Source organism: Sorex araneus, chromosome 8 (genome assembly GCF_027595985.1).
Source record: "Sorex araneus isolate mSorAra2 chromosome 8, mSorAra2.pri, whole genome shotgun sequence".
NCBI lineage: Eukaryota > Metazoa > Chordata > Mammalia > Eulipotyphla > Soricidae > Sorex > Sorex araneus.
The window spans coordinates 24,373,030-24,399,767 of NC_073309.1; the positions used below are offsets into that span (position 1 = coordinate 24,373,030).

General features: G+C 43.4%; 2 protein-coding genes across 2 annotated transcripts in view; both read right to left on the reverse strand.

Annotated features, from left to right (window-relative positions):
* The window catches only part of LPCAT2 (lysophosphatidylcholine acyltransferase 2), a 77,363-nt gene that overhangs the window by 16,942 nt on the left and 33,683 nt on the right, over positions 1-26,738 (reverse strand). Inside the window, exons 9-11 of the mRNA XM_004600665.2 lie at positions 24,510-24,592; positions 21,415-21,540; positions 19,818-19,971 (exon numbers count right to left, since the gene is read on the reverse strand). Of these exons, the coding sequence (XP_004600722.2) occupies positions 19,818-19,971; positions 21,415-21,540; positions 24,510-24,592 (363 nt within the window). The remainder of the gene's footprint in view (positions 1-19,817; positions 19,972-21,414; positions 21,541-24,509; positions 24,593-26,738) is intronic.
* On the reverse strand, positions 5,000-5,767 carry CAPNS2 (calpain small subunit 2). The gene has a single exon (XM_004600664.2). The coding sequence runs from the start codon at positions 5,765-5,767 to the stop codon at positions 5,000-5,002; it is 768 nt and encodes a 255-aa protein (XP_004600721.1).

Here is a 26,738-nt window from a genome sequence, read left to right on the forward strand (position 1 = left end):
CTGAGTTATTTATACTATAACATCAATTCTACAAATGATCATCAGTGTCCTGAAATATATCTGCATAAAGTAGAATCTTTTAGGTAGTAGGCAACAGAAAAAGAACTTTGAGGCTTTAAAGATTCTCTATACATGTAAATGGGTAGTAATATTCAAACAGTCAATGCTCAGTGATCCAGCTGACTCAGAAAGAGGTATTCTATTCCCATCAATATAATACCAAGATAAATCTTCTGTCCAGGCATATAACTGTTTTACAAGTTTTCTAGGAATTCAATGGTTTTAAGTCACGGAGCATGGAAAGTAAGTGTTTTCAGAAAAGCCATTGTGAGAGCTTACTGAGATTGGCAGGCACGTTCAAGGTGCTATGAGTGATCCCACAAAGAGTTTCTAAGGTTCTCCTATGGATTCCTTGTGCAAAGGTACGATGGTATTTCTGAGTGAGGTTGTTATTGAAATCAACGTTTAAATACTTGCAGACCCGAGAGATGGTAGAATGGGTAGGGTGCGTGCAGAGCTGTTCCCCGGCACCCTGTGTGGCACACCAAGAACCCTTGAGCACAGAGCCAGAAGTAAGCCCCAAGTAACTGCTGGGCATGGTCCAAAAAACAGATTCAGATACAACTGAACTGCACCCCCCACCCCAAGCTTTAAAAAATGATGTTGAACAATAAAACTGTCTTCGAGACTGAAAATATGGAGGTTACTGGAGGGAAAGAGGCGAGCCATGGAAGGGACAGGCAGAGAACTTGAAGTCCTTGCAAGTTCAGAGGAAGAATTTAAGGCCTGAGCAGTGATAATCACACACGCATACACACACACACACACACACACACACACACACACGCATGCACATGCATATGCAAGCGCACACACAGAGGAATCTAAACTCTGGTAATACCATGAGTGTAAACCAATAAAAAATTAATGATGCTTAAGATCAAAATCTTTGAATATCTTCTGTTCTTAGGTACAACATATAGTATTTTGCCCTGTGTTTACAGGTTTTAAAACTCAATAGATTATACTAAGATAAAGATACCCTCTAAAATCATTTACAGTATTTAAAAATTAAAAAATATAGATAGGCTGGAGAGAGTGGTCAAGATAGATAGCAGAGTGGTCAAGGCACTTTCCTTATATTGGGCTAACCCTGCTTTGATCCCTGGAATCACATATAGGTTCCCCAAGCAACTGTCACGAATGATCCCTGAGCACAGAGCTGGCTGCACCCTTCTTCCAAATGTGTAATGGTATCACTTAACATTTTTCAAATCACGGAGCATTATTTTTAATGTACTATCTTCATTATACTGCTTGATATTAAGAGATCTGTTAAATAATGGGATGGAGTTACAGGACTCAAAGAACTTTCATCTTAGACTATAATTGGTCTTCCATATGGAAAGGTCAAAATTTTTTTTATCAAGTAAATTTAAAAAAATTTGTTTTAATGAATCACCATGAGATACAGTTATAGGTTCACAAACTTTCGTGATTACGTTTCAGTCATATAATGATTGGGTACCCATCCCTCCACCAGTGCCCATTCTCCATCACCAATGTTCCCAGTATCCCTCCTGCCGCCCCCTCCCATCCCCACCCCCTGCCTCTGTGGCAGGCATGTTCCCTTTTACTCTCTCTCTCCTTCTGGGCATTATGGTCAGCAATATGGGTACTAAGTGGCCATCATGTTCAGTCCATAGTCTACTTTCAGCACAAATCTCCCAAGTGAAGAAAATATTCCTTTTTACATTGGGAAGTGTGCCTTTAAAACATGAAATATTGGATGCCAACTAAGAAATTCAATCAACTGTCAGGCTGCTGACACGACAAAGTGCCAAAGATTTTGTTACTTGGAAAAAGCCAGAGTTTGTACTGAAGTTTCTTGTATCCTCTCTAATGACTAGGGTTATTTGTACAAATCTGTTTGTGGGTACCTCTCCCCCTTTTGGTTTTAGGAATACACACAGCAGTGCCCAGGGTTTATTTCTGGCTCTGTGCTCGGGGGACCATAATGTGGCCAATATGGTGGTGGGGACCAAACCTGGGTGGGCTGCATGCAAGGCAAATTGTAGCATCTCTGTGGCCACCCCTAATGGTGCTCAGCGACTAGTCTCAGTCTGGGGGTCTCTTGTGGAGATGCTCAGAGGACCATGCAGCACGGGGGCTCAAATATGGGTCTTCTAGAGAAATATCCTATCCTTCTGTTCTCGAGCTCTCTCTGGCCATGTTTGTACAAACTATAAATTTAGAAGAGAACAAAAAAGAAACACATGGAATCTTATGATATTCTGCCCCATGTATCCAGGAAGAGGATGATAAACAGCAGTTAATTCCTTAACTTAGGGAACAAGAGAAACAGTTAATAACCACCCTCAAGCATAACATCATTTTCTGAACGTTAATGCAATGTTTAAAATAAAGTGGGGGGAGGGGGTGAGAAAAGTGAGGCCACACCGGCCATTCCACCGCCCTCATGTGGCAAGGTTAAATTATAAGCTTAATATCCCAAGACCTTAAAAGGCGTCTTGGCAGCCATCCCCTTCCTGGCTCCACTCCTATAGCCAAATCTAACATAACACTGGGTTTATTCTAAAACAGGGATGGGGATATTAACGTGCGGTTGCTGGCGGCTGCCTGGTGTTATATAACCAACCTGGTCCAAGTGGCACCCCAGACAAGCTTGAGTTACAAGTCCCTTAGGAACGCAGACACGAGCTGGGAGCTTGGCTCTGCTCAGAATGACCGGCGGCGCAGTTTCACCAGTCCCTTCCCACGACGGTGCTGAGGGCGAGGACGGGTCACGTGCCAACCTCATCTAACTTCACCGGGAATTTCTAACAGGCGGCGCAGGGGTGTGAAGGGTGTACTGACAACACGACCGGAGTGACAGCTGTTCTCGAGGGGCCTCCGAGGAAGAGGAGTTGATCTGCAAACTCAAGAGGACCCACTAAAGCAGCATGAAATACGGGTGGGGGTGGGGGTGGGGGAAGCGGTAAAAGCCCAAGAAGCCGGAGGGGTAGAAACCAATTAAAGAGCAGGAAGGTGCGTGGGGTGCTTGCAAAAAGGCCAAGTCTACCACACGGAACCACTGGAATCAGCATGTTCAGGTTCCAAGAGCCTCACGCCAGCAATGAAGCTAAGCCAAGGGTGGAGGGCCAGAAAGCTCTCTAGCGCTCTCTCTCTCTCTCTCTCTCTCTCTCTCTCTCTCTCTCTCTCTCTCTCTCTCTCTCTCTCTCTCTCTCTCTCCACCCCCCTCCTTTCTCCCCCCACTCTGCTGGACTGTGGCCGCTGAGTCCCAGGATGCTATCGTCTGTCTTTAGGTTCTGGCCGACACTTTCTACCCTGCAGGGCCTTTGTTGTAGCAGAGATGAATGTGAAAAAATGTTTTGAGGCAACCTTAACTTTAGAACAGGGTGGTTGCCAACCTCCGTTTGAATCACTTGAGAATTTTCAAAGTACTCTTCTTCTTCTTTTTTTTTTTTTTTTGCTTTTTGGGTGACACCTGGTGATGCACAGGGGCCACTCCTGGCTCTGCACTCAGGAATTACTCCTGGCGGTGCTCAGGGGACCCTATGGGATGCTGGGAATTGAACCCGGGTCGGCCTCGTGCAAGGCAAACGCCCTACCCACTGTGCTATCACTCCAGCCCCTCAAAGTACTCTTCTCAGGGCAAAGTACTCTTCTTGGGTTTGATGCCCAGAGCACAACAAAACAAATGAGAAATATGTAATGTGTGTATATATATATTTACCATTTACATTAAAAATATGTATATACTTAAAAATACACATATTTTACATATTTTGTAAATAAATAAATTATTTTTATTTTCTTTTCTCTGGGCTCCACTCCACCTCTAACAACATTTCTGAGGCCTGGCGTGAGACTCAATCACCAGCACTCCCAAAGCGCCCGGCAGCCTGGTCTCAGAACCACAGCGACCGAGACCGAGAGGCAGCGATATTTATGTGTACTTCTCTCTGTGGCTTTCGATGCCAAATGACTCATTGTGATCTATGCACGTTTTTCTTTTCTGTTTACTTTTTTCCTGCCTGCAGTTTTCAAAGTGGAACAAACGAATATTCCTTGCTCCAAGGCAGGGCAAGACATGACAGGCGCCAGCTAACCTCAACAGGGACATGCCTGGGTCTGCATGAAGCGCATTTGGAAGTAGCTTTCCGACCCACGAAGGCGGCCAAAGGCACTGTAGACTCTGGGTGCACCCTTTGATGCTCCAGTGTCCTTACCCTTCTTACCAAGACAGCAAAACAAAATGACCACAGGCTTATTTTACTAGAGAAATGGGACTAAAGTATGCTAGAACTTTTGAGAGCTGTTCCACCATTAGAAACAAAAACTTAAAAAGCCTTAGATGAAATTAGTCACTCCTTTTATAAGCCTGTTTCGATATAATTAAAAAAGGTTTCCAGGAAAAGCAGTTTTTTCTCTTCCTTCATTCTCTCTCTCTCTCTCTCTCTCTCTCTCTCTCACACACACACACACACACACACACACACACACACACACACACACACATTAATGGAAAGACCAGATGTGAAATTAAGAGGCAAACAGATTTTGAACTTCCCCCCTCGCCTTGTAAAGAGAAAACCAGCTCTCCTAAGTGCCTTCCTGACTGAACCTCGGGTTTCTTAGCAGCTTCATTTTCTTAGAAGAGTTTTCCTACACCTTGCACAGGACAGCTGCTCCAAGAACACACTCAGACATCAAATCGGCAGTGGCCTTTTCAAACAAACCTAAATCTACTTTGCGGGAGCTCCACGGTGCCTCCCAGCACCCCCGTCACCACAGGGCGACCCAGCATCTCTGCAAAAGCCGCCATACAAACCACGCGGAACACGATTTCACGAGCAATCGGTTTTAATGAAGCAGCCGAGAGCGGCCCGAGCTGAGGAGGACACAGGCTTGGGACAGGGCTGGCCAGGAGGGCACGCCCTTGCCGCAGGAGGCCAGGTGACGCTTCCTGGAGCTCTCAGGAATACATGGTCATCTGCAGCCAGTCTTGGATGGACACTTGAATCAGGCCATCTGCGTCTCTGTCCAGAGACTTAAAGGCACGGAACATGGCATCGAGGCGGACCAGGCAGCTGATGAAGTTGTTGAAATCCATGCTCCCATCCTCGTCGGTGTAGCGGAGGACGATCATCTGGTGCAACTGTTCGTTGAGCTGGAAGCCGGCGGCCTGCAGGGCCCCCCGCAGCTGGGAGCTCCTCAGAATGCCCGCGTGGTCCCTGTCGTGCTGCTTATACACGCACTGCCACTTCTTGATGTTGTTCCACAGGTACTTGAACTCCTCAAAGCCCAGCTTGCCCGTCGTGTCGCTGTCCATGACGGAGACGATGCTCCGGCAGGTGTCCAGGCTGAAGCCGTCCGTCTTCAGGTCCTTGTGCTTCGAGAGGATTTTGTTGAGGATATTCATCAGGTCGGTGGCGCCCACCTCCATGTCGGGGCCAGCCAGCTGCGCAAACTGCTGGCGGAAACGCCGAACCTCCTCGCTTTCGTTGGCCTCCACATTGGTGAAATGCTGCTGGACCGGAGGGGGTTCGGGGGTATACTGCGCGGCTGCGGCCTCGCTGATAAAGTTCACAAGGCCCCCAACTAGTCCGCCGATGTTTCCTCCTCCTCCTATTCCTCCTCCTCCTCCCCCTCCTCTTCTCTGACCACCTCCTCCAAGAAGGCCTCCCAGAGCTTCTCCAAGACCCCGATCTGCTCCTTCTAATAAAGCCTTGGCCAGAAACATGTTTCGGATGAACCAGCAAGTGCGAGAGCCGCTGCAATCTTTGGGGTGGTATGGAGACAGCTGCCAGGGAAGTCTGAGGCGCACACATGTGGAAGAACTGGCTCTTCCGTACCTGTTTACCTGGAGCCCCACCCAGGGTGTGAGGTCTGGCCGCCTCCTCCTCCCACAGGTGTCTGAATCCCGCTAGGTCCTAACACCTGCCATTTTTTCGAGGGGTTAACTCAGTTATTCACAGGGGCTGGAGTGATAGCACAGGGAAGAAGGTGCATGCCTTGCGTGTAGCCGGCCAGGGTTCTATTCCTAGCAGCCCATATGGTGCCACGAGCCTGCCGAGAATACTGCCAGGTGTGGCTCGGTATGAGCCCCTCCCATGCAAAAAATTTTTTTAATTAAGTTATTCATAGATTCTGTATGATGAGTGAGAACCATTTCAAAGGCCTACATGGAACCATGCGTTTCTGCAGACCACTGATTTCTTAGATCTTTTTTCTCAGCACCTAGAAGATGGCATGCATTTTCCTGCTAGGAAAAGGTAAAGGAGCCATCAAATACAAGAATTTCTTTTTTAAGAAATTCTTAGGGTAGAATGGAAGGATTCCTGGGCTGCAGAGAATGGGCACAGGGACAAGGCGTTTGCCTTGCCTGTGATGGATCTCTGGTTCAATCAGGGGTACATGTCTCCGGGCTCCACCAGGAGTGACCCCCCTGAGCAGAGTCAGGGATAAGTCCAGAGCACTACCAGGTGTGGCCCAAAACCTACCCCCATGAATGAAAGAATTCTTGGGCATGGAAGAAAAACAAAAGCCCTACTCTTAGCAAAGATTCCAAAACCTCAGTGTTATTAAGAAAGGTTAAAAGGGAGAGGTTTCTTTCTTTTTTTTTAATTTTATTTTACTGAATCACCATGTGATAGTTACAAGCTTTTATGTTTGGGTTACAATCACACAATGATCAAACACCCACCCCTCCACCAGTGCACATTCCCCATCACCAATATCCCGGGTATACTTCCCCTGCCTCCATGTCAGACAATATTCCCCAGACTCTCTCTACTTTTGGGCATTACGGCTTACAACACAGACACTGAGCGGACATCATGTGGTCCATTATCTACTTTCGGCATGCATCTCCCATCCCAACCGGTTCCTCCAGCCATCATTTTCTTAGTGATCCCTTCTCTATTCCATCTGCCTTCTCCCCTCCGCTCATGAAGCAGGCTTCTAGCTATGGGGTAATCCTCCTGGCCCTTGTATCTACTGTCCTTGAAATGAAATGACATCTGTACCTATATATTCACTGCAGCACTGTTCACAATAGCCAAAATCTGGAAACAACCCAAGTGCCCTAGAATAGATGATTGGTTAAAGAAACTTTGGTCCATCTACACAATGGAATACTATGCAGCTGTAAGGAGAGATGAAGTCATGAAATTTGCTTATAAATGGACAGACATGGAGAGTATCATGCTAAGTGAAATGATTCAGAAAGAGAGGGACAGACATAGAAGGACTGCACTCATTTGTGGCGTATAGAATAACATCACATGAGGTGAGGCTGACACCCAAGGGAGAGGTTTCAAGGCAGAGTCCCAAGGCCCTGCCCAGAGAGATCCTAATTCTGTAGTTGGCTTTGGGATCAATGACCTATAGTTTCAGAATTTTTTTAATGTAACATTCATGTAGAGAACAAAACACAACTACCTAGTTCACAGGACTTCATACATTGCACAGATCCACATCTAAAACCCAGATCAAGACACAGATCACCACCAGCATCCATCACACATATAAGCCCCTAATGGTGCTTTCTCGGGCTCTCCTCTCTCCAGGATAACTACTCACCCACCACCTAATGCCACAGTCCACGCTCGTGCCTTAAATAAGAGAGCGCATCCTTATTTGTCCTTTCATGACTTAGAATACCATCTTTGAGTTTCTGCCATAGTATGGCATATATCATCATTTATTTCCTTTTAAAAAATGGAGTAACATCATTGCATGGACATGCCAACTTTTGTTTATTGATTCATCCAAGGCCAAATGCTTGGGTTGCTCCTACATTTTGATTAAATGATCCCAAATAAATAAATGAAAGTGGGGTACAAATAAATTCCCCTTTAAGTCTCTGCTTTCAATGTTTTTGAGTATCTGTCTACTAAGAAGCGGAACTGCTGAATCATATGGCAATGCTATTAAAAAATTTGAGACACCATCATACTATTTTCCTCACTGGATATAATATTACTAATTTTTACCAACAATAAACGAGAGTCCTAATTTTTTACCTTCTTGCCAACACTTGTTATTTCCCCCCTTTTTGGTAATGAAGTGGTAGTTGGATTTGTGTCTGTTTGTCTTTATGCCAAAACACTATAATTTTGTTTACTGTAAATTTAGCAAACTTTAGAACCAGGAATTGTGAAACTTCCAGACTTGGTTCTTTGGCAAGATTGTTTTGGCTATTCAGGATCCCTTAAGACTTGATATTAATTATAAAACAGATTTCCTCATTTATGTAAAAACTGTTGCTAGGATTTTGATAAAAATTGTATGGAATCTTTAGACAGTTTTTCATAGATTGTCATCTTAAAAGTATCAAGTTCATTCCAATCCAAGAACATAGGATAACTTTCCACTTATTTATGTCTCTAATTTCTTTCAGCAATATTTTGTAGCTTTCAGTGTACTAGGTTTTTTACCTTGTTGGTTAATTTAATTCTCAAGTATTTTAGTCTTTTATTCTTTATGATGCTATCAAAATACAGAGTATAGAAACACTATTGGGTTTTGTGTACATATTTTTAGATATTGAAACTTTAATTCATTAGGTTTTGGGTCCTGATGGTTGTATGTGTGCATGCTTACTCATATGTGAGCAAACATAATCTGTTGAATTATTTTTTTTAGATACAAGGTCATTAAAACCAACAATCTAACTTGTTTCTGTTTAATTCATAACTTTTTATATTCTCTTTTGTCTAAATGTTCTAGCAAGGAAAGCCAATGCTATGCTAAATAAAAGTAGTGAAAGCTGGAATCCTTTTTCAGTGTCAGATCCTAGAGGAACAGTTTCCAGTCTTCAGGCTGTCTGCTTTTTATATATGGCCTTTTGGATGTTGACAAACTTTCCCTGTACCACTAACTTGAAAGTTTTTCTCCTAAAAGGTGGTGAAGTTTGTAAAATGCTTCTACTGCATTAAGATAATCATACATTAACACCCCCCCCATTTATTTTGTTAATATGGTAAATTACATTAATTAATTTGCACACATTGAACCATTCCTGCATTCCAGAAATAAATTCCACTTAATTCTTCACACTTGATCTTAGCCAAAAGTCCGAGAAGCGATCCACTTAATTCTTATGTTAACTCTTCTTACATACTATTAAGTTCTCTCCACTATTATTTTGTTCAGGATTTTCAGAATCAATATAAGAATATTTGTTGGTAGTTTTCTCATCACATAGGATTTTTTCCTAACTTTGGTGTTAGGATAATGCTGGTCTTATAAAATGTGTTACGAAGGATTCCCTCCTCTTCAAATCTTATTGAAATATTTTAACTTTTTATGGCTGATTCCACTTAATTACTAGTTATAAGTCTTTTCACATTTTCTATTTATTTGTGATTCAATTTGAGAAGCCTGTGTGTTTCTAGTATTTTGCCTCTCTGATCTAGGTTATTCTATTTCTTGGAAAGCTGTCACTCACAGTAGTAGTATTTTTAATTTTCATTATATTGATATGAAATGTCATAGTAATGGCTTTTTATTGCTGGTTTTAGGCCTTTTAGGTCCTCAAAATCTTATTTACGAGGTTTTGCTTGATGTTTTAAATAAGCATCAGTCTATGACAGATATTTCTAAGTAATACTAAGCCTACCTTTAATATTAGGTAGAGTCAAAAAATAAAAGTCCTCCAAAAGTCTCAGAGCATTCATTGGTACATTCAAGGAAAGGTGGCAAGATCATATTACTACATCATGATATCCACTTAACATTCTAGGCCTCCATTGATAGTATTATTTTCCTTATCTACTTCATAATGCAGACTAGAGCGATAGCACAGTGGGTAGGGCGTTTGCCTTGCACGAGGTTGACCCAGGTTTGATTCTTCCACCCCTCTTGGATAGCCTAGCAAGCTACCGAGAGTATCCCGCCCGCATGGCAGAGCCTGGCAAGCTACCTGTGGCGTATTCGATATGCCAAAAACAGTAACAACAAGTCTCACAATGGAGATATTACTGGTACCAGCTTGAGCAAAATCAATGAACAACGGGATGACAATGCAGTGTAGTGCTACTTCATATGATTCAATACATTTATTATAAACCAGGACTTGACCTCAACATTTAGCTTACAAAGTCAAATACATCAATTGTTGTTGTGCTCAAGAATCAAGGAAACCCTCCACAAAACTGACAGTAATTATAATCTGAAGTCTACATTCCCATTTTTTCTATTAATACTATTAATAACTTTATATTAAGTTCTATGGCATTTATGTCTCATAAATTTACTCTGACATATACAAATACACCCGATATCAGGGGAAACACTTAGAGAAGATACCTATTAAAGACCAATGTACAGTGCTATCAAACAACTCTAGGTGAATGAAGGTGGCCCAGTGAGTTCTGTTGAGGGAAAGGAAAGAAGAATAGTTACTTACAGAAGAGAAAATACATATCTGACTATGGGTTTAGTTAGAGAACTCCAAACAAAGGGTGTAAAGGGAGAGTAGAATGAAAACAAAGAGCAGTAAAATGATGAGAGACATCCTAGAGATGGAGCATAGTTCCCTGTGATGGGAGGTCACGGGCATGATGAGTGACAAAGACTGATCAAATAGGCCTGGAATGGAAAGGGGTCTGCACTGTCAGGAAGAGTCTTATCTCTCCACCACCGTGGGAGCCGCTAACAGCTCAGATGTGAAGTCAAAGGCCAATAAGATGTGAAATTACTTTGCGAACTATACCATGCTAGAATTAAATGATGACTATGCTGGTTATTAAAGAGAGAATAGTCGCTTGGAGGTACTGCTCCACTTAGGACACAGACATTTTTTTTTCTGCCATGCCCCTTAGTTTAGGTAAAACGCTTCAATAACTGCTTATGACAAAATCATTCCAATAATGGTCTCCCTGGCACAAGAGAGAGATTTTTGTGGACACCCAAGGCCACGTGTTTTTTTCCTCACCACACAGAAGAAACATCACAAAAAGATTATCTTTCTTTTCGGGGACCGCATCTGGCCCCAGAGAGAGTAAAACCCATTCATATAAGCTTCTCTGAGAAAATCACATAAACCTTGTATTTATAATACTGAAAATTAACTTGGTAGCATCTACCGCCCCATAAAATGTGCATCTTTGTGTCCATGGGAAGTCTTTTTGCACTGAGGTTTAAAATCCAATCCATCTCATTTATTTTCTGTAAAGATGGAGAGCATTTGGCTAACAGTTTCTCATAAAGCATCACAGAATAAAAGACTTATTAGATTAACAAGCTTTTTCTTCTCTTGACTCCTGGATCCCCTACAGCCATTTATTGGAACATTAATAGCAACCGAGTTGCTGTCTGTCGCAGGAGGCTCTATCATCCAGATGAGAAAAAATAAAAAGGGTAAAGAAGAAGGCAGTCTGAAGGAAAATTTAAACCCAGTTTGATGGGGAAGAGATAGAAAACTTAAAAGCTCGAGGGCCCAGGAGATAGCCCAAAGGGCCAGGGTTCAAGATTTTCATGTTGGAGCCCTCGTTCCAATCCCTAACACTACACGGTCCAACCATCATGAGTGACTCCTGAGCACTGTGCTGGTAATAACCACTGAGCACCAGAGGGTGTTGCCCCCTCAAAACAGTAAACAGTGGCAGCATGTGATAGTAGCAGAATTACTCATAGTGGTCTCAATGTAGAAGCCACATAGACTCACACAAAAGGAAGCCCTGCAACCCCATCCTGCAGTCTTGCACTGTCATACCCCCTCCTTCTGCAAGGCACTGGTTGGCCGTATGTCGCATCTCTCAAACCTCTAAATCCCAAACCACACAGATGTGCTGGTGTCCAAACAAAAAAAAAATTACTTCATATATACTTGATATTGGGGGTGGGCAGGGGAGGGGCATTCCTATTTCACAAACTCTAAACTGACTTACGTGTCAGTTAACTCCAGCGAGTAACTAGCTGACAATTTGGGAGGGGCACACTCCAACAACACTGCACAACAAGGAAAATAACCTAGAAGCCCCACTGATGAATAGAAAAACTGACAATCAAAAGGATGAGTTTCTGATACACTCTAGGACCTGTACCAACTTTAAAAGTTATGCTGGGGCTGGAGCAATAGCACAGCGGGTTCGATTCCCAGCATCCCATATGGTCCCCTGAGCACCGCCAGGAGTAATTCGTGAGTGCAGAGCCAGGAGTAACCCCAGTGCATCGCCAGGTGTGACCCAAAAAGCAAAAAAAAAAAAGTGGATGTGGGGCTGGAGGGATAGCACAGTGGGTAGGGCATTTGCTTTGCATGCGGCCGACCCGGGTTCGATTCCCAGCATCCCATATGGTCCCCTGAGCACTGCCAGGAGTAATTCCTGAGTGCATGAGCCAAGAATAACCCCTGTGCATTGCCGGGTGTGACTCCCCCCAAAAAATAAAATAAATAAAAGTTATGCTAAGTGAAGAAGCCAGACCAGAGATGAGACTATATTATTACATGAGTTCACGTACATGAAATGTCCAGGAAAAGCAAACCTACAGAGATAGAAAGTCTCTTATCCTACACCTGATCTGTAAGAACACAGATGGATTCTCAACTAAGTAGTGGGTGCTTAGACTGGGGGGATAGGTATGTGATAGGAATGGACTCTTAATGACACAGCACTCACAGAAATGTCACAAAACTCCTTTGGGGGACATCTGTACAACTTGGTAAATTTACCTTAAACGTGTTTGACTCGTAAGCCTGAAGAGGGATGAACTGTACACTATGCAAAATGGGCCTCAAGAAGTTTTCTTTTTTAAAAAAATAAATCTACAGAGCTAGTCTGTAGTAAAAATAATACTTAAATCAGAAGTCTACTTCCAGCTCCACGGTTAACCAACTGGGCAGCCCAGAGCATGTAACCAACTTCCTCTCGGGCTAGCAGCCTGCTACAAAATGAGGAAGACGGGCAATCTGCCACGGAAGGTCTGCTCTGACACTCTGGGTTTGGTTTTCATGTGTGTCACGGAGTGGCAGCAACCGTATTCAGGCCCCCCCGGTTGGGAGACCTGTCCAGTTTCCTTCCGGGGTTCAAGTGGCTTGGGCAATATAGTAAGTCAGTTCCACCTTTCTTTATCTTGGGTTTGGTTCCACGACTTTTTAAAGACATGCTTACTTACATCTTATCCCCACTTGGACCTATTGTCTGGTTTTCAAAAGTATTCCTGATTGAAATCCGTCAAGCATTTGCTAGTCCAACTGGAATTCCAAGGTGGAGACTGAACCAGGTGTAGAAAAATGTGCAAGGGACCAGAGTGAATAAAGTCTTTCTGTCCAAAGAGACTTTAACTTAACTGTAACAGATAAGGCCAGACCTGACTGATTTATTGATGAGAATGGCAGGCCGGGTGAAATCAAAAGTCTTTCTAGGGCCCACACAGATAATAGTTATTTTTCTTTATCATCTTTGAGCTGTCACTCTGTCATAGGAGAAAACTAAATTGGTTTGACACAATTCGTTTTTATAAAGCTCTCTACTTCCGTATGCTTTTGGAAGAGGTTAGTAATTGTTCCATGAAAAAAAAAAAGGTCAAGTTTACACTGGGGCATTCTCCCTTCTATGTTTTCTAAGCGTTGCTGAGGTTATACTTGGCACTGAGAAGTCAAAAATAAAGTCTTTAATGCTCAAATGCTCAAGCGTAAATTACTCAGTAAAAAATACCACTATGAAAATATGGGAGAGCTAAATCAACCTATGAACTGAAAATATGGGGGAGCTAAATTAATCTAGGAACTGGATAGCGAAATAGTCAGGTTTTTAGAATCATCAAAATTTCAGGACAACTGGATGGGAAGCTCACGTGGCATACTCTTTCTCAAGCTGGTGAAAACGAAGCACACAGATCACACTTTGGGAAGGACTGGAGTGAAGGGCTGCAATCAGGGCATAGATCGTTCATTTCTAAGACATTCCATCACTGATTTCAGGGGTCCCTCTGAATCCTCGGCAGATTGCCTCTTTTCACAGCCTCCCATCATATTAATAGTGGGATTTCATTCAGTATCATCAGAGACACTGGTCTCTGATTCCTCTCCTGGTATTTGGCATGAGCTCTTACTCACTTTCCACCAATACCACTGTGCAAACACCCCTGAGGTTTACATAGATCGTTATTTTTTTCCAGTAAAAATATTTGCAATCCGTCACGATTCTTTCCCATTTCTGTTTTCTGACACTCAATTCTTGCTGGCATCACCAAGGACTTTGTTGGAATTGATGATAGGAAAAGTGCACGTGCTTTCGTACCTTGGCCATCCAGCAGTTCTGGCTATTGCAAACATGTCTAAGTTTGTTTTTCATTCTTTTCTTTTTTAAAGCTCATTCACATCATGTGGAATAAGTGTGTTTCTTTATCCCACACTCTTCTGGCTCTTCCTATCATCCCTGTTTTTGGTCTTAGTTCAAATGTTAAAGGCATGAATAGCCATAATAACAACTCCTTGCTTGCATCTTCCTGTATGAAAAGGTAGATGCTATGGAATACAGATTTGATGTTCATGCTGAGAGACAGGACCACATCCTTAGTTGTTCTGTATAGCTTTCCTGAGTGGTCTGGATAACCTTACCTATGCAGGTGTTTGAATTTTCCTGAAAGCTTGGAACTGAGTTGTTTAATATTGACCATGTAATTTGTTACCGGAAGTCTTGTGAGCCCTTAAACATAGCTTTGATGCCACGGAGTATACATGCTGCCTTGGTGACTGCATCTAGTCACAGATGGCAAGAGGCAGAGAGCTACAAAGCTGACCTGTGTACTAAAATAGCTGACTCCGCCTCAGAGTTCTAGAAGCTACTGCTGGTAGAGCAGCACCCAGCTATGCTCCATGCCCCAGCACTGCCAGTGAAGGCCGTCATGATGATGTTCCTCCGGCTACTGCTAAATGCACAAATGACCATAAAAATGGGCCATAGTTGTTTCTAAATTAAGAAACTGACATTTCATACTCCCTTGGAGGCCATTAAATTCTTTACCAGTGTCCTGGTAAAATACTTAGTCACTAAAATGGAATTAGGAATACAGAAAGTGTTAAGTAGTCTCTCAGCAATTTCTTTCCTTCGGCTTTCTTTCCTCTTTGTTTTTTTTCTGTATCAAACCAGGTCTTTGGCATGTAGCACATGTACTTTACCACTGAGCACAGAAGCCACTACTTGATTTCTTTGTCCTGTGGTGCCAGGGATGAAATCATGAGCCTCACTTGTGCAAAGCAAGTACCGGACCACTGAGTGGCCAGAGTCACTCTTTGAACATTGTCTCAGCCTTTAACTCTCACACGCCTGGATGTGAGAGTTCAATTAATCCCAATTGACCTCTCATTCAGGAACTTCAACATCCATACCGGAAGCTAAAGAAGTAAAGTTGAATCTGAAGATGGAAACATTCTCTCCTGTCTCTCTCTCTCTCTCTTTTTGCTTTTTGGGTCACACCTGGCGATGCACAGGGGTTACTCCTGGCTCTGCACTCAGGAATTACTCCTGGAGGTGCTCAGGGGACCTTATGGGATGCTGGGAATCAACCCGGGTCGCCGGTGTGCAAGGCAAACGCCCTACCCGCTGTGCTATTGCTCCAGCCCTTCCTGTCTCTCTTTTCTTTTTCTTTATTATTACCTTTTTTTTTTCAAAGAATTGTGACCTCTCTAAAGGAAAGGATCCCAAACTAGAGGACTAGGCCATGCTTTGGATTATGAATGCCACACTTCTGTTAGACTTCCAAATTAGATATCAATCAAATAGCCAGGAATCTAAAATTCTGAAAATTTGAGATGCTTAGAAGGAATGAACAGACAGTGTAATTTTTAGGAAAGATCAGTGTGAATATCATTAGGAAGCCTTTGTATACTCCCCAAGAATGTACGTGGGAAGGCTATGTATGTGGCAATTCAGCGAGAGCACAACTTTCCCTGAGCCCCAGAACACCAACCAACAACTGCATCAGACTTGGGGAAAAGGAGGGAACAGCAGGAAGGGGAAAAGGAAGACCAAGTGGACAAGGAACATGGGAGGGCCTACGGGAGCAGTCTTCTCTGCAGAACTTTATAACTAGGAAAGAGCAACAGAACACTCCGCCCTTTCTCTTTTCCACCCTTCCTCCCCAGCCCCCGCCCCTCATTAAGCATTGAATTTAGCCAGATAAGCGCTTCTGAAACAAACTATGAAATTACTGGAATTCCTTGTCTTTCCCATCAGACATTGCCCCTGCTAGATCTCTTTAACCTGGTGAGAAAACAAACCTAGCGTGGAACTGGGGATGTGTACGGGGTGTGGTAACATTTATTGCATCATTCAGTTCCCCACAGCAAAGCACATCTTCACAGGCACAGACATGCAGGCAAGATAGGGGAGGAGGGAGGGGGGAGAGGAGAGAAGGGGGGAGAGGGAGGGAGAGGGAAGGGAGAGGAAGGAGGAGGAGGAGGATAAAGAGGAGGAGGAGGAGGATGCAAGAAGGAAAACAAGTTTAATGCATTAGCAATTAATTCTCCAGACTACTCTCTGCCTTGCAATATGCTGGGGGAGGAAAAGAAGAGCGTATTCACAGACCAGCACAGGGCCCACGGCTGAACCCGGACAAAGAAAGGAAGAGACTTCTCAGTGAGCATGGCTGTATGAACTTAAAGACGCAGTCCCTGCAGAAACTGAGGAGCAAGAGGCGGAATCAACTCCAAAGGCTCCCCAGGCTCCAGACGCCTGCAGCCCACTGCACTCCTGCTCAGAGTTGGGTGAAGCAGGCGTGACTTGGGGGACTCTAATCCCGGGCTCTTCCGCCCTTCCCCACACCCATCTTCCCAGAGCTCAGGGTGCCATTGGAACTACGGGGCTGGGGGCTGCTGCCGGCAGGTGTCAGCAGTCAAGACAGACCTGGGGTCATTGAAATTCTCTAGCTGCGACTTATGGCACTTTGACATCTGAAAGGCAGAGTCCCCTCTAGGGAGATTAACTGTGCACCTGAAAAATCCTGTGAGCATGCTAAGTAAGACGCATTCTCAGTTTCCTCCCACGCAGGTGTCCAGACCCTCCTTTCCCTCTGCCGTCTTGATTTGTGGCACAAGTTCCTATTTAACGTGTATGGATTCTAGAGCCACACTGGAAACCGCTAATCTCCCAAAAAGGCAGTACAGGGAGAGCTGTTCCTCCCATTTCCCAACTTGCATTTAGAGCCCACGGTTTGTTTCTCCTTGGTCTAAATCTTCATTGTGCTCTAGAGTTGCCCCACCACTGAGCCAAGGTCATAGGCAGGGTGCCAGAAAGGCCCACACCGGACACCGTCTATAGGAGCCGAAGGCTGTTTGGAAGTTTATCTATGAGGTCTCAGGGTAAGTCAGGGGATCCTGACCGCTCAGGGCAAGGAGTGCAGTGGGTGTAGCCTTGTTCTGGCTTTTGTCATAAATCCATCTATTTTGTTTCTTTCAAAAATATCTCCCCCCCCCCCCGCCATCCCCAGGGGCTAAAAGAGAAGGGAAACTTCGATGAGGGAGTCAGGATGAAAGGGACCCAGCTTAGTCCCTCTTTTATAGAGTCTCTGAATAAAACATGACAAACTACCTCTGCAAAATACCAAGGGCAGGAGGGCTGGTGGGGAGATTAAGAACCTGACCAACAAACAACCAGGCAGGCACGAAACAAAGGTGACAGGACCTCATCATTCAGCTGTTCAAAGGAGAGAAGAAGTAGCAACGTAAAGAGTTCCTTATCAGGGGCTGGAGCAATAGCACAGCGGGTAGGGCGTTTGCCTTGCACACGGCCGGCCCGGGGTTCGATTCCCAGCATCCCATATGGTCTCCCAGCACCGCCAGGAGTAATTCCTGAGTGTAGAGCCAGGAGTAAGCCCTGTGCATCGCCGGGTGTGACCCAAAAAGAAAAAAAAAAAGAGTTCCTTATCAATTTAAAAAAAAAAAACCCTGCAAGAATGAATGCAAAATAAAGTCACTCTCAGGTAAAGGAAAAGAAAGACATCACAAGTCACAATTTCATTTCAGCCAAGTGAAATGAAAATTTACATTTCGGGTCAGGGATATAGCTGAGGAGTCAAGCACTTGCCCTGCATGGGTGAGCACCACAGAAAATAAGTAAGTAAATTTAAATTTAAAAACCCAATACATATATTTCCACAAATACCTGTCACAAATGCTCTGAAAAGTTATATTCATAATCACTTCAAACTGTAAGGAAGAAAAATTCTGCCTTACATGGGGAGTGGATAAGCCAAGGACGTACATCCACACAGTGAAGTACTAAGAACAAAAGGGGCCCCCCAAACACAGTGTGTGTGGCCTACTCAATAATATATATGCAACCACAGGGCAGAATGTCACAGGCTTTGTGCGAGGTGAAGGAAGCCAGACTCAGGAGACATGCTCTCTGAATCTACCTGTGCGGAATCTTAAAAGGCAAAACTGCAGGAATGAGAAACAGGTTCTGGAGGTTAAGTGGAGAAAGTCCTGACCACATACACAGAGCTCCAAGGAAAATGTTTTCACAACTGTTGTAGCTTATCTTGTTTATGGTAGAAGTTACAGGCCGCTGTGTTGGTTACAACTCAAAGTATTGCACCATAAAGTGTATTACTAAAAATTATACATATTAAAAATCACTGTCACCACTGTCATCCCGTTGTACATCGATTTGCTCGAGTGGGCACCAGAAACGTCTCCATTCGTCCTAGCCCTGAGATTTTAGCAGCTTCTCCTTACTCATCTTTCCCAACGATTGGAGGCTCTTTCATGGTCAAGGGAATGAGACATGTTATTGTTACTGCATCTGGCATATCGAATACGCCACGGGGAACCTGCCAGACTCTTCCGTGTGGGCGGATACTCTCGGTAGTTTGCCGGGCTCTCTGAGAGGATATTAAAAATAGCGAACTTAAAACCGTGACACATTTTTGGAAACTGTAAGATAATTCAATGCTCTCACTGCCCAAAGCACACATTAATAAGTAAAAACTGTATACCCACAATATAGTTTCAAATATTTTAATGGAAACTTTTGTATAAAATGTTGAAATTAAGACATGTGGTAATTTTGAAAATCTACAAGCCTTTAGAACAGAATAGCATCACTTATGTTGTCAATTTGTAGTTTTTTTGACATAAATTTTCAAATTCTTGCTAGTTTCATCAACATGTCTAATTCCACATCACAAGCATGGCTATATAACCACAGTTTTTATTTCAGACATAGTAATTAAAATAGACACTATCATAACCATTATTCCTCCTCCTCCTCTAAATACTCTTCCCACGATTCATTCCACTATCACTACTACTATTATTACCACTACCATTACTCTTCTACTGCTATTACTACAGTACTACAACTCCTACAGTAATATCACTACCACTCTCCCTACTCCCATATCACAACTTCTACTCTCCTACTTCCTCTCCTACTACTTCTACTACTATATCGCTACTATTACTGCTAATACCAATACTACGACCACTGCTACAGTGAGAAAACAAAATCATGCAATTAAATCAAGACTCAGTCTTTTTAAAATCAATTTTTTAAGGTTTGGGGCGACACCCAGCAGTGCTCAGGACTTATTCCTGGCTCTGCACCAGGAATTACTCCTGGTAGAACTCTGGGGACCATATGTGGTACCAGGGATTGAACCTGGGTCAGTCTTGTGCCAGGCAAACACCTACCTGCTGTACTATCACTGTGCCATGGCTCAGTCTTACTTCTTCTAACACTGACCCAGTATGTTTTCCTAATGTCTGACAGATTGATTTATGCTCCTTTGCTTATGAGGATTGGCAAAATAAAAATGTTAGAGAATAAATTTTAACATACCCGGTCAAAAAGTGCAAAAAGTTGTCTCAAGACATCTGAAACAGGCAACTTTAAATACTCAGCAAACTCTTCAATACCGATTCTTCCTCCTTTGGATGAACTTGCAATAGCTGCATATTCATCCAGGTGCTTCCGAATGCTATCCCAGTCTAATCTAGACAAAGCAAGAATTATACACACATGCTATTAGCTCTTTACAACCCTCAAAGACATTTCATAAACACTGCTTTATTAGTTTGTCTGAAGGAAAGTGCTTTAAGTGATAAATCTGAAAATATGTATTTAAATCAGAAAGTAGAAAGACGTCTAATTTATGAAAAGATAGGAGTATAAATGTAATTATCCTAACCACCTGAGGGAAAGAAGCATAACTGAGAAGGGAAATGCAGTGAATTGATAATGACTAGGAGAAGAAAATAAGAAAGTTCATTTGAATGAGCCATAACCAAGTCAACAGTACTCATGGAGTGGTTTAAAAGCTTGTTTTCAAGATGATAATAAATTCCCATTTCACAAAATGCTGTGACAGGAAAGTTGTCCTTAGATTATCTGTGCTTCCCTAGGGGCTGGGGGGATTGGTTAGTGGTTAGGACGCTTGCCTAGCACGTGGTCCATCCAGGTTCAATCCCCAGCACCCCAGAGTCCCCCAAACTCTCCAGGAGAGATTCCTGAGAACTGGGATAAAAAAAGACTACTTGGACTTCCCCAATATCAGTTATGAAAAATCAGGGTGATAAATCACTGGAAAAAATACTGCAATGTGCATCATATCCTGTCTTTGTCTTGGAGAATTAAACAGGTGACTTAACGCAAACTTGTTCTGGATTCAATCTCAGTGCTATCTAAACTTTCCATGTTGGAGTGAATATTGCCAACATGACATAAACACTTAATATTTTCCTTGCAGAAATAACCTACCTATAATAATAGCATAAATTATATTTATTAAATACTTTACTAAAATTTTATGTTGGAATGTTAAACTTTTCTTTAGCAACTGCTTCTGCAGCATCCTTCTGGGCGGGTATCAAAGTCTCCCTGAAGATAACCAATAAATTCTGAAAACCCCTATTAGGTCTGGAAGCAGAATGAACAGTATGTAGTAAATTACTATACTTCATATTGCATAATTCAAAGGCAATGTCCAAAAGGCACAAGGAGTATACATATATATATATATATTTAAAAGTATAAGCCCAGAATAAAAAGTTAAGGTATTTAAAATTCAGAGATAGAATTGCTTCCTCTACAAGTCAACTCATATTTCACACAAGTAGTCCATCTAATAATGCTGATTGCCTTCTTGTAAGAAGGTAGCAAGATAAACAACATGAAGTCAATTCTGAACAGGGAGATAGAGCCAGGCTGACTCACGTAAACCACCTCCAGCTCTCCTCCAGGGACCAACACACATTTCTGCATTACCTCTTCTTGAAAATGTGAAACTAGATGACTTAGATGGGAGATAAATCCACAACCTTCGTTTCCCTCATAAACATCATACAGCTTCTGGAGCAGAGCAGCAACAAAGCCACATACAGGATTTTCGATCTCTTTGGAACACCCTGAAAGCTTAGGGAATTTAATGTTCACTTACTTTAGTTTCCGGCTAATTTTGGTAAATTCTACCAATCCAGCCTCCATAGGCAATGTAAGCTGTCCTGCTGAAATCATCAATCTGCAATCTTCATAGGTATGATCCGTGACTGGAATTCCCAGCGCTCTGAAAAGCATTAGGAAGCACACTAATAGCCTGTATTATTTTTTTAAAGGAAGGTTTTTATCTTCATTATGCATGAAGTAGGCAACACACAACAGTAAATGAAAATACATTTACTTCTTTTTAAGCCAGCAACTTTGTTTTGGGGGATTATTGTTTTGGATTGGTTTGGTTTTGGGGCCACACCCAGCCATGGTCAGGGCTTACTCCTGGCTTCGCATTAAGGGATCACTCCTCGTGGGTTCAGAGACTCATATGGGGTACTGGGGTTTAAACCTGGGTCAGCCACATGCAAGGCAAACTCCCTACCCCCTGTATTACCACTCTAGCCTTTAAGTCAGTTACTTGTTTTTGTTTTTGTTTTAAATAGCCAAAGGGACATATTTCCTTGCTTCTAGACTTACTGAGACCAAAGTGAATCTCCCTATGTTTGCATGCCTCTGTCAGCAGATGTGTGTGTGTGTGTGCGTGTGTGTGTAACTGTCACAGTCATAACAGATCTTTGTCTCACTGGCCTGGGTTCAAAGCTCAGTGGAGTCTTTTACCTTTGAGCTCGTAACCTAAGCTCACTTTTCTCATCTGTGCATGGGCACTATTGCTCCCCATAGTCCACAGGATTACTGGAAGGGCAAAGGATGCCCCTGGAAGGACTTTAAATAGATAAAGGGCATCTGTGCAAACGCATAAGCGATCCATCCAAACTACAATCCCTCTGCATGTTTTTATCCATCCATACTGGAGTTCACCTTCTTACCTGACGGCCATCTAAACATGCAATGAGAACTGGTAACAAGGTAACATTTCTTTCAAGCCCGAACCTCCTCTGTCTTCGGAGAACAACAGGACTCTTATTACCTTGTTCCTTCTCAGAAATAGGAACTCAACTTGGAAATAATCCTATAAATAAGAATTTTTAAAAACCTTGGTGTAGCTGGAATGATGTATGCAAGAAACCATCACTACCAGCACTGTACAGGTAAATAAAGAGAAAATTAAAAAAAAATTAAGTTAGGGGCTGGGGCGATAGGACAGTGGGTAGGGTATTTGCTTTGCATGTGGCTAACCTGGGTTTGATTCCTGGTACCTCATATGGTCCCTTGAACCCATCAGGAATGATTCCTGTGTACAGAGCCAGGAGGAAGCCCTGAGCACATTGGGGATGATACTCCAGCCCCCACAAAAAAAGAAATTAAAAAAAATTTAAAAACACAAACCCAGTAAAAATCATCTAAGATAAAAAATGATTTCCTGAAAATTTCTTTTCATTCCATTTCTTGTTCACTGATATTCTAAGGAAACCATCACAGTGAGTCCTCAGCCTTGGAGGGATAAGTCCAGGCTTGTGAAACACAGAGGCCTTTCCTCTTATCAGTGGCCTTTATGCCTCCTACGTCAGGCTAAACAGTTCCCAAGTGTTTGTAGGCACTTATCAGGAAGCCCAACTATCAGTTATGAATTCTCTCGGTCCCTAATGCTCGCCTTTATCCTAACTTTTGGAGCTAAACTGCTATGAAAGCATGAAGAGAGGAACAGCAGAAAAGCCGGTTTTGTAGCTCTTCCAGAAACTAGGTAAACCAAGCACTCCTGGGACACACGGTAACAGAAGGCTGTTTGGGGCTAAACACATCAATAATAGCGTTATTGGGCTGGGAAATAGCAATAAGAATATATACGTACGTGTTTATGTGTGATCCCGCCCATGTATACTAATCTGATTATACATTTGTGTGTATAGAGATTTTATACACACACACACTCACGTACGTATGTTCAGCTGTGACTCTCAATTCAAAGCTCCCACTGAGTTCTTGTTCTGCTTAAGGATGTTTCAAACTTCTACCTTAAATCAGTGTTCTTCAACCTCTGCCATCACACAGAATGGCACCTGGCCTGCATCCCAGTCCATGGACCAGCAGTTACAACCACAGTGGTCGACCACGAGTTTCCAACCTTTCTTCACCTTGCAGACTGGTGTCTCAGGGGCCTTGGCTACAATAGCTCATGGTCTTGATAGCCAAAGCGACTGCTCCTCACCGCCACTACAGTGTCTAATCCCCCCACCGATGTCCATATGTCACTTCAGTCCAACTCTTCTTTCTTCCCAGTTGCTCCAGTTGAGTTTTAAATATTGGGGAACTAGAAGCTCCAGAGCTACTAGGAATGACTGGGAGGAGGTATGCAGGGATCGGGTACCTGATGCCCGGAGGGGGGGGTGCAACAGTAGGACATGCATCCTTTGATCATGAGACACGAGAAATAATCGTGGCCGGCTCAAACTCGCTCATGTGCCGGGAAATATCTGCCTTTCATGTCATAGTTCCTAAGTCTTAAATCTCTCGCCCTCTCTTAACGGAGATGACCTGCCCCCTTTCCTTGCAGACACTGAGTTCCCTTGCAGATTTGGGGGTGAAACGCCCAGCCTGAGGCAGCGCTACAGAAGGAAGGCAAGTAGAAGGTCTCTGGCCATGGCAGGGACCCAGGAACTGGGTTCGAACCCCAGCAAGACTCTGACAGTGCCAGGCCTGTTGGGAGTCTGCCCTGTGGAAAACATTGGCTAGCTCCCTGGGTTACTGGAACCCTCTGTCTCTGCAAAGATACATTTCCATTAGTCTGGGGTGGCAGCAAGGGAAAATAGTGACCATAGGTTGTTTTATTGATCCAAGTTCCTGGACACATTGTTTTACTTATTTTACAAAATAAGCTGGGGAATGAGACCCTGAGGAAAAAGAAACACTTTAAAAATTATATTAGGGGGTGCCTGAATAGTATGCCTTGCATGGGGCAAGGGTGGAGGTGCATGACTTTGATGCCCAGCAACTAACCACCAGGTATCGCTAGTGACCTCTGGGAGAAGCCTGATAGGAACACTGCCAGAAATGCACCCCGTACCCTAAAAAACTCCAGCCACATTAGATGCCATTACAAACAATGCTAAAACTACTTACTGCTTATGACTCTGCATAAATACTTACTCAGCCATCAAATCCCGAACTTTACCAGCAAAAAGGACAGGATCACTTTTCTCTTCATCGTTGGGTACTTGAACAGGCATAAACTGAAAGATAAACACATCTGTCTCTAACGAACCCTAGACTTCACACATTAAGGGATCAATGAATTCATAGATAAATGATAATTCTACTAGATCCTGTGCCTTTCTAGCCCAGGGCTCCCTGATGAAACCTGCATATAGCACAACACTGGGCGTGGCCCCGAGAATCCTGGAGTGCAGCTCTGAGCTTCCCTGGGCGGGTGTGAGCACGCCCTCTAGCTTTTCTGAGCCAGCCCTCTCCCCAACACTAAAGAGCAGGTCTGGACCCCAGGACTCTAAGCACATTATATGATCCCACAGGTCATGCAAGGAACTCATCTGAGCAGACTGGGGGCCTCAGTGCCAGGATCTAGGAGACTGAAGGGGAAGTTTGAAGGAGAAGTATATGCTGTTCAATGTGCCCCTTAGTAATAAACACAAAAAGCGATATGGATAGCACTGCACTGTCACACTGTCGTCCTGTCGTCCTGTTGTTCATTGATTAGCTTGAGCGGGCACCAGTAATGTCTCCACTGTGAGACTTGTTGTTACTGTTTAAGGCATATCGAATACGCCATGGGTAGCTTGCTTGGCTCTCCGAGAGGATGGAGGAATGGAACCCAGGTCGGCTGCATGCAAGGCAAATGCCCTACCCACTGTGCTATTGCTCCAGTCCGATACTAGGAACACATTTTAAAATAGTCTTATCTTTCTAAGGGGGGTGGGGAGTACACCCAGCAAAGCTCAGAGCTTACTCCTGGCTCTGCACTTGGGAATTACTCCTGGTGGGGTCCAGGGGACCACACGAGATGCTGAGGATGGAACCTGGGTTGGCCACATGCAAGGCAAGAGCCCAACCTGTTATACTATAACTCTGGTCTCCAAATAATCTCACTTTTAAAAAGATTGAGCAAGAGGGCGTGTGGGGTGGGTGGATGATTCGAGGAAGTGACCATAAAACAGAACCTGTGGAGCCGGAGCAACTAAAGATCTTACTCTCCTGACTTCCTTTTCATCACTCCCACTCCTTTGTGTGAAAGTGTCATTAGCAGTCAGGCATCTGTTAGAGTTGATCTTCTCTAGACATTCCTACACCCACTGTATTTGTATCATCGGATCAAACATTGGCATTTCTTCTGTGTTTCATAAAACCCTTAGTACTGGCTTTCTAGCGTTTTCCCCTAACCCTATCTTGTTTCATCGTTTATAACTATACTAATTTCTCCAGTGGATATTCAGTGAAGCTTCATCTGTACTGCCCTGCATTAAATTTACATTTTATTTATCTAACATCCCCAGGGGCTGGGTGGGGTGCTTGAGTCATTACATATTTGAACCACCTACACTATAGCAGCAAGATCAACAGAGCCCTATTTTTGCAGTTAAAAAAAAAAAAAGATCTGCAATTTAACAGAATAACCAGAACAGAGAGAGCTCTGTATCATTACCATATGATGCCCAATTACAGAGAGGGCTTAAGAGCCTAGTTAATTTGCTTAAACATCATACAAGTCATCAGGATTCAGGACAAGTTCTGTTAGATTCTAAAACTTTTTCCTCACTGACCTAGCTTTACAAGAGAACAGGAAATAATTACTTTGGTCAAGGGATAGAAAAAAATAGCGAAAGAGGTATCAGTCAAAGAACTAACATTTGACCTTGGCTTTTAAAGGATGCACACGGTGCCACCAATAGCTACTATTTCTTGAATTAAAACTATGTACTATGTACTATGTACCATTTTAGGTGCTTAGTATGCATCATTTCTCTTCCACCTGATTTTAGTCATAAAGAACTGGGGTGCAGAAAGATGAAATGACTCATTCATGGGATCATGACTAATTTTCACTTAACAAGTTTCATCATGGGACCTCTCTGTGCCAGATGCTGCACTTGTGCCTTGGGGAGGGGACGGTGAAGCCGTCTCTTATGATGAGTTCTCTGGGCAGGGGCAAGAAATGTAGGGTATGATGACCAAGCCTTCCCAGTAAGAACTACCGTCCACCAGACACTGCAGGCTGGGTACTCCAAGGCAAGGGCTCTGCAGGGCTGACGATCCCAACAGTTCCTGAGCAAGTTCTTCCGCTTCCACTTGGTAAAGGAAAATGCTGGCTCGAAGAGGTGCAACAATCTAGCTGAGACCACACACAAGTGGCAGGGCCATGACGTG

Excerpts from the sequence above, each read along its gene's own strand:
- CAPNS2 (XM_004600664.2), bottom strand. The coding sequence starts at position 5,767 with ATGTTTCTGGCCAAGGCTTTATTAGAAGGAGCAGATCGGGGTCTTGGA.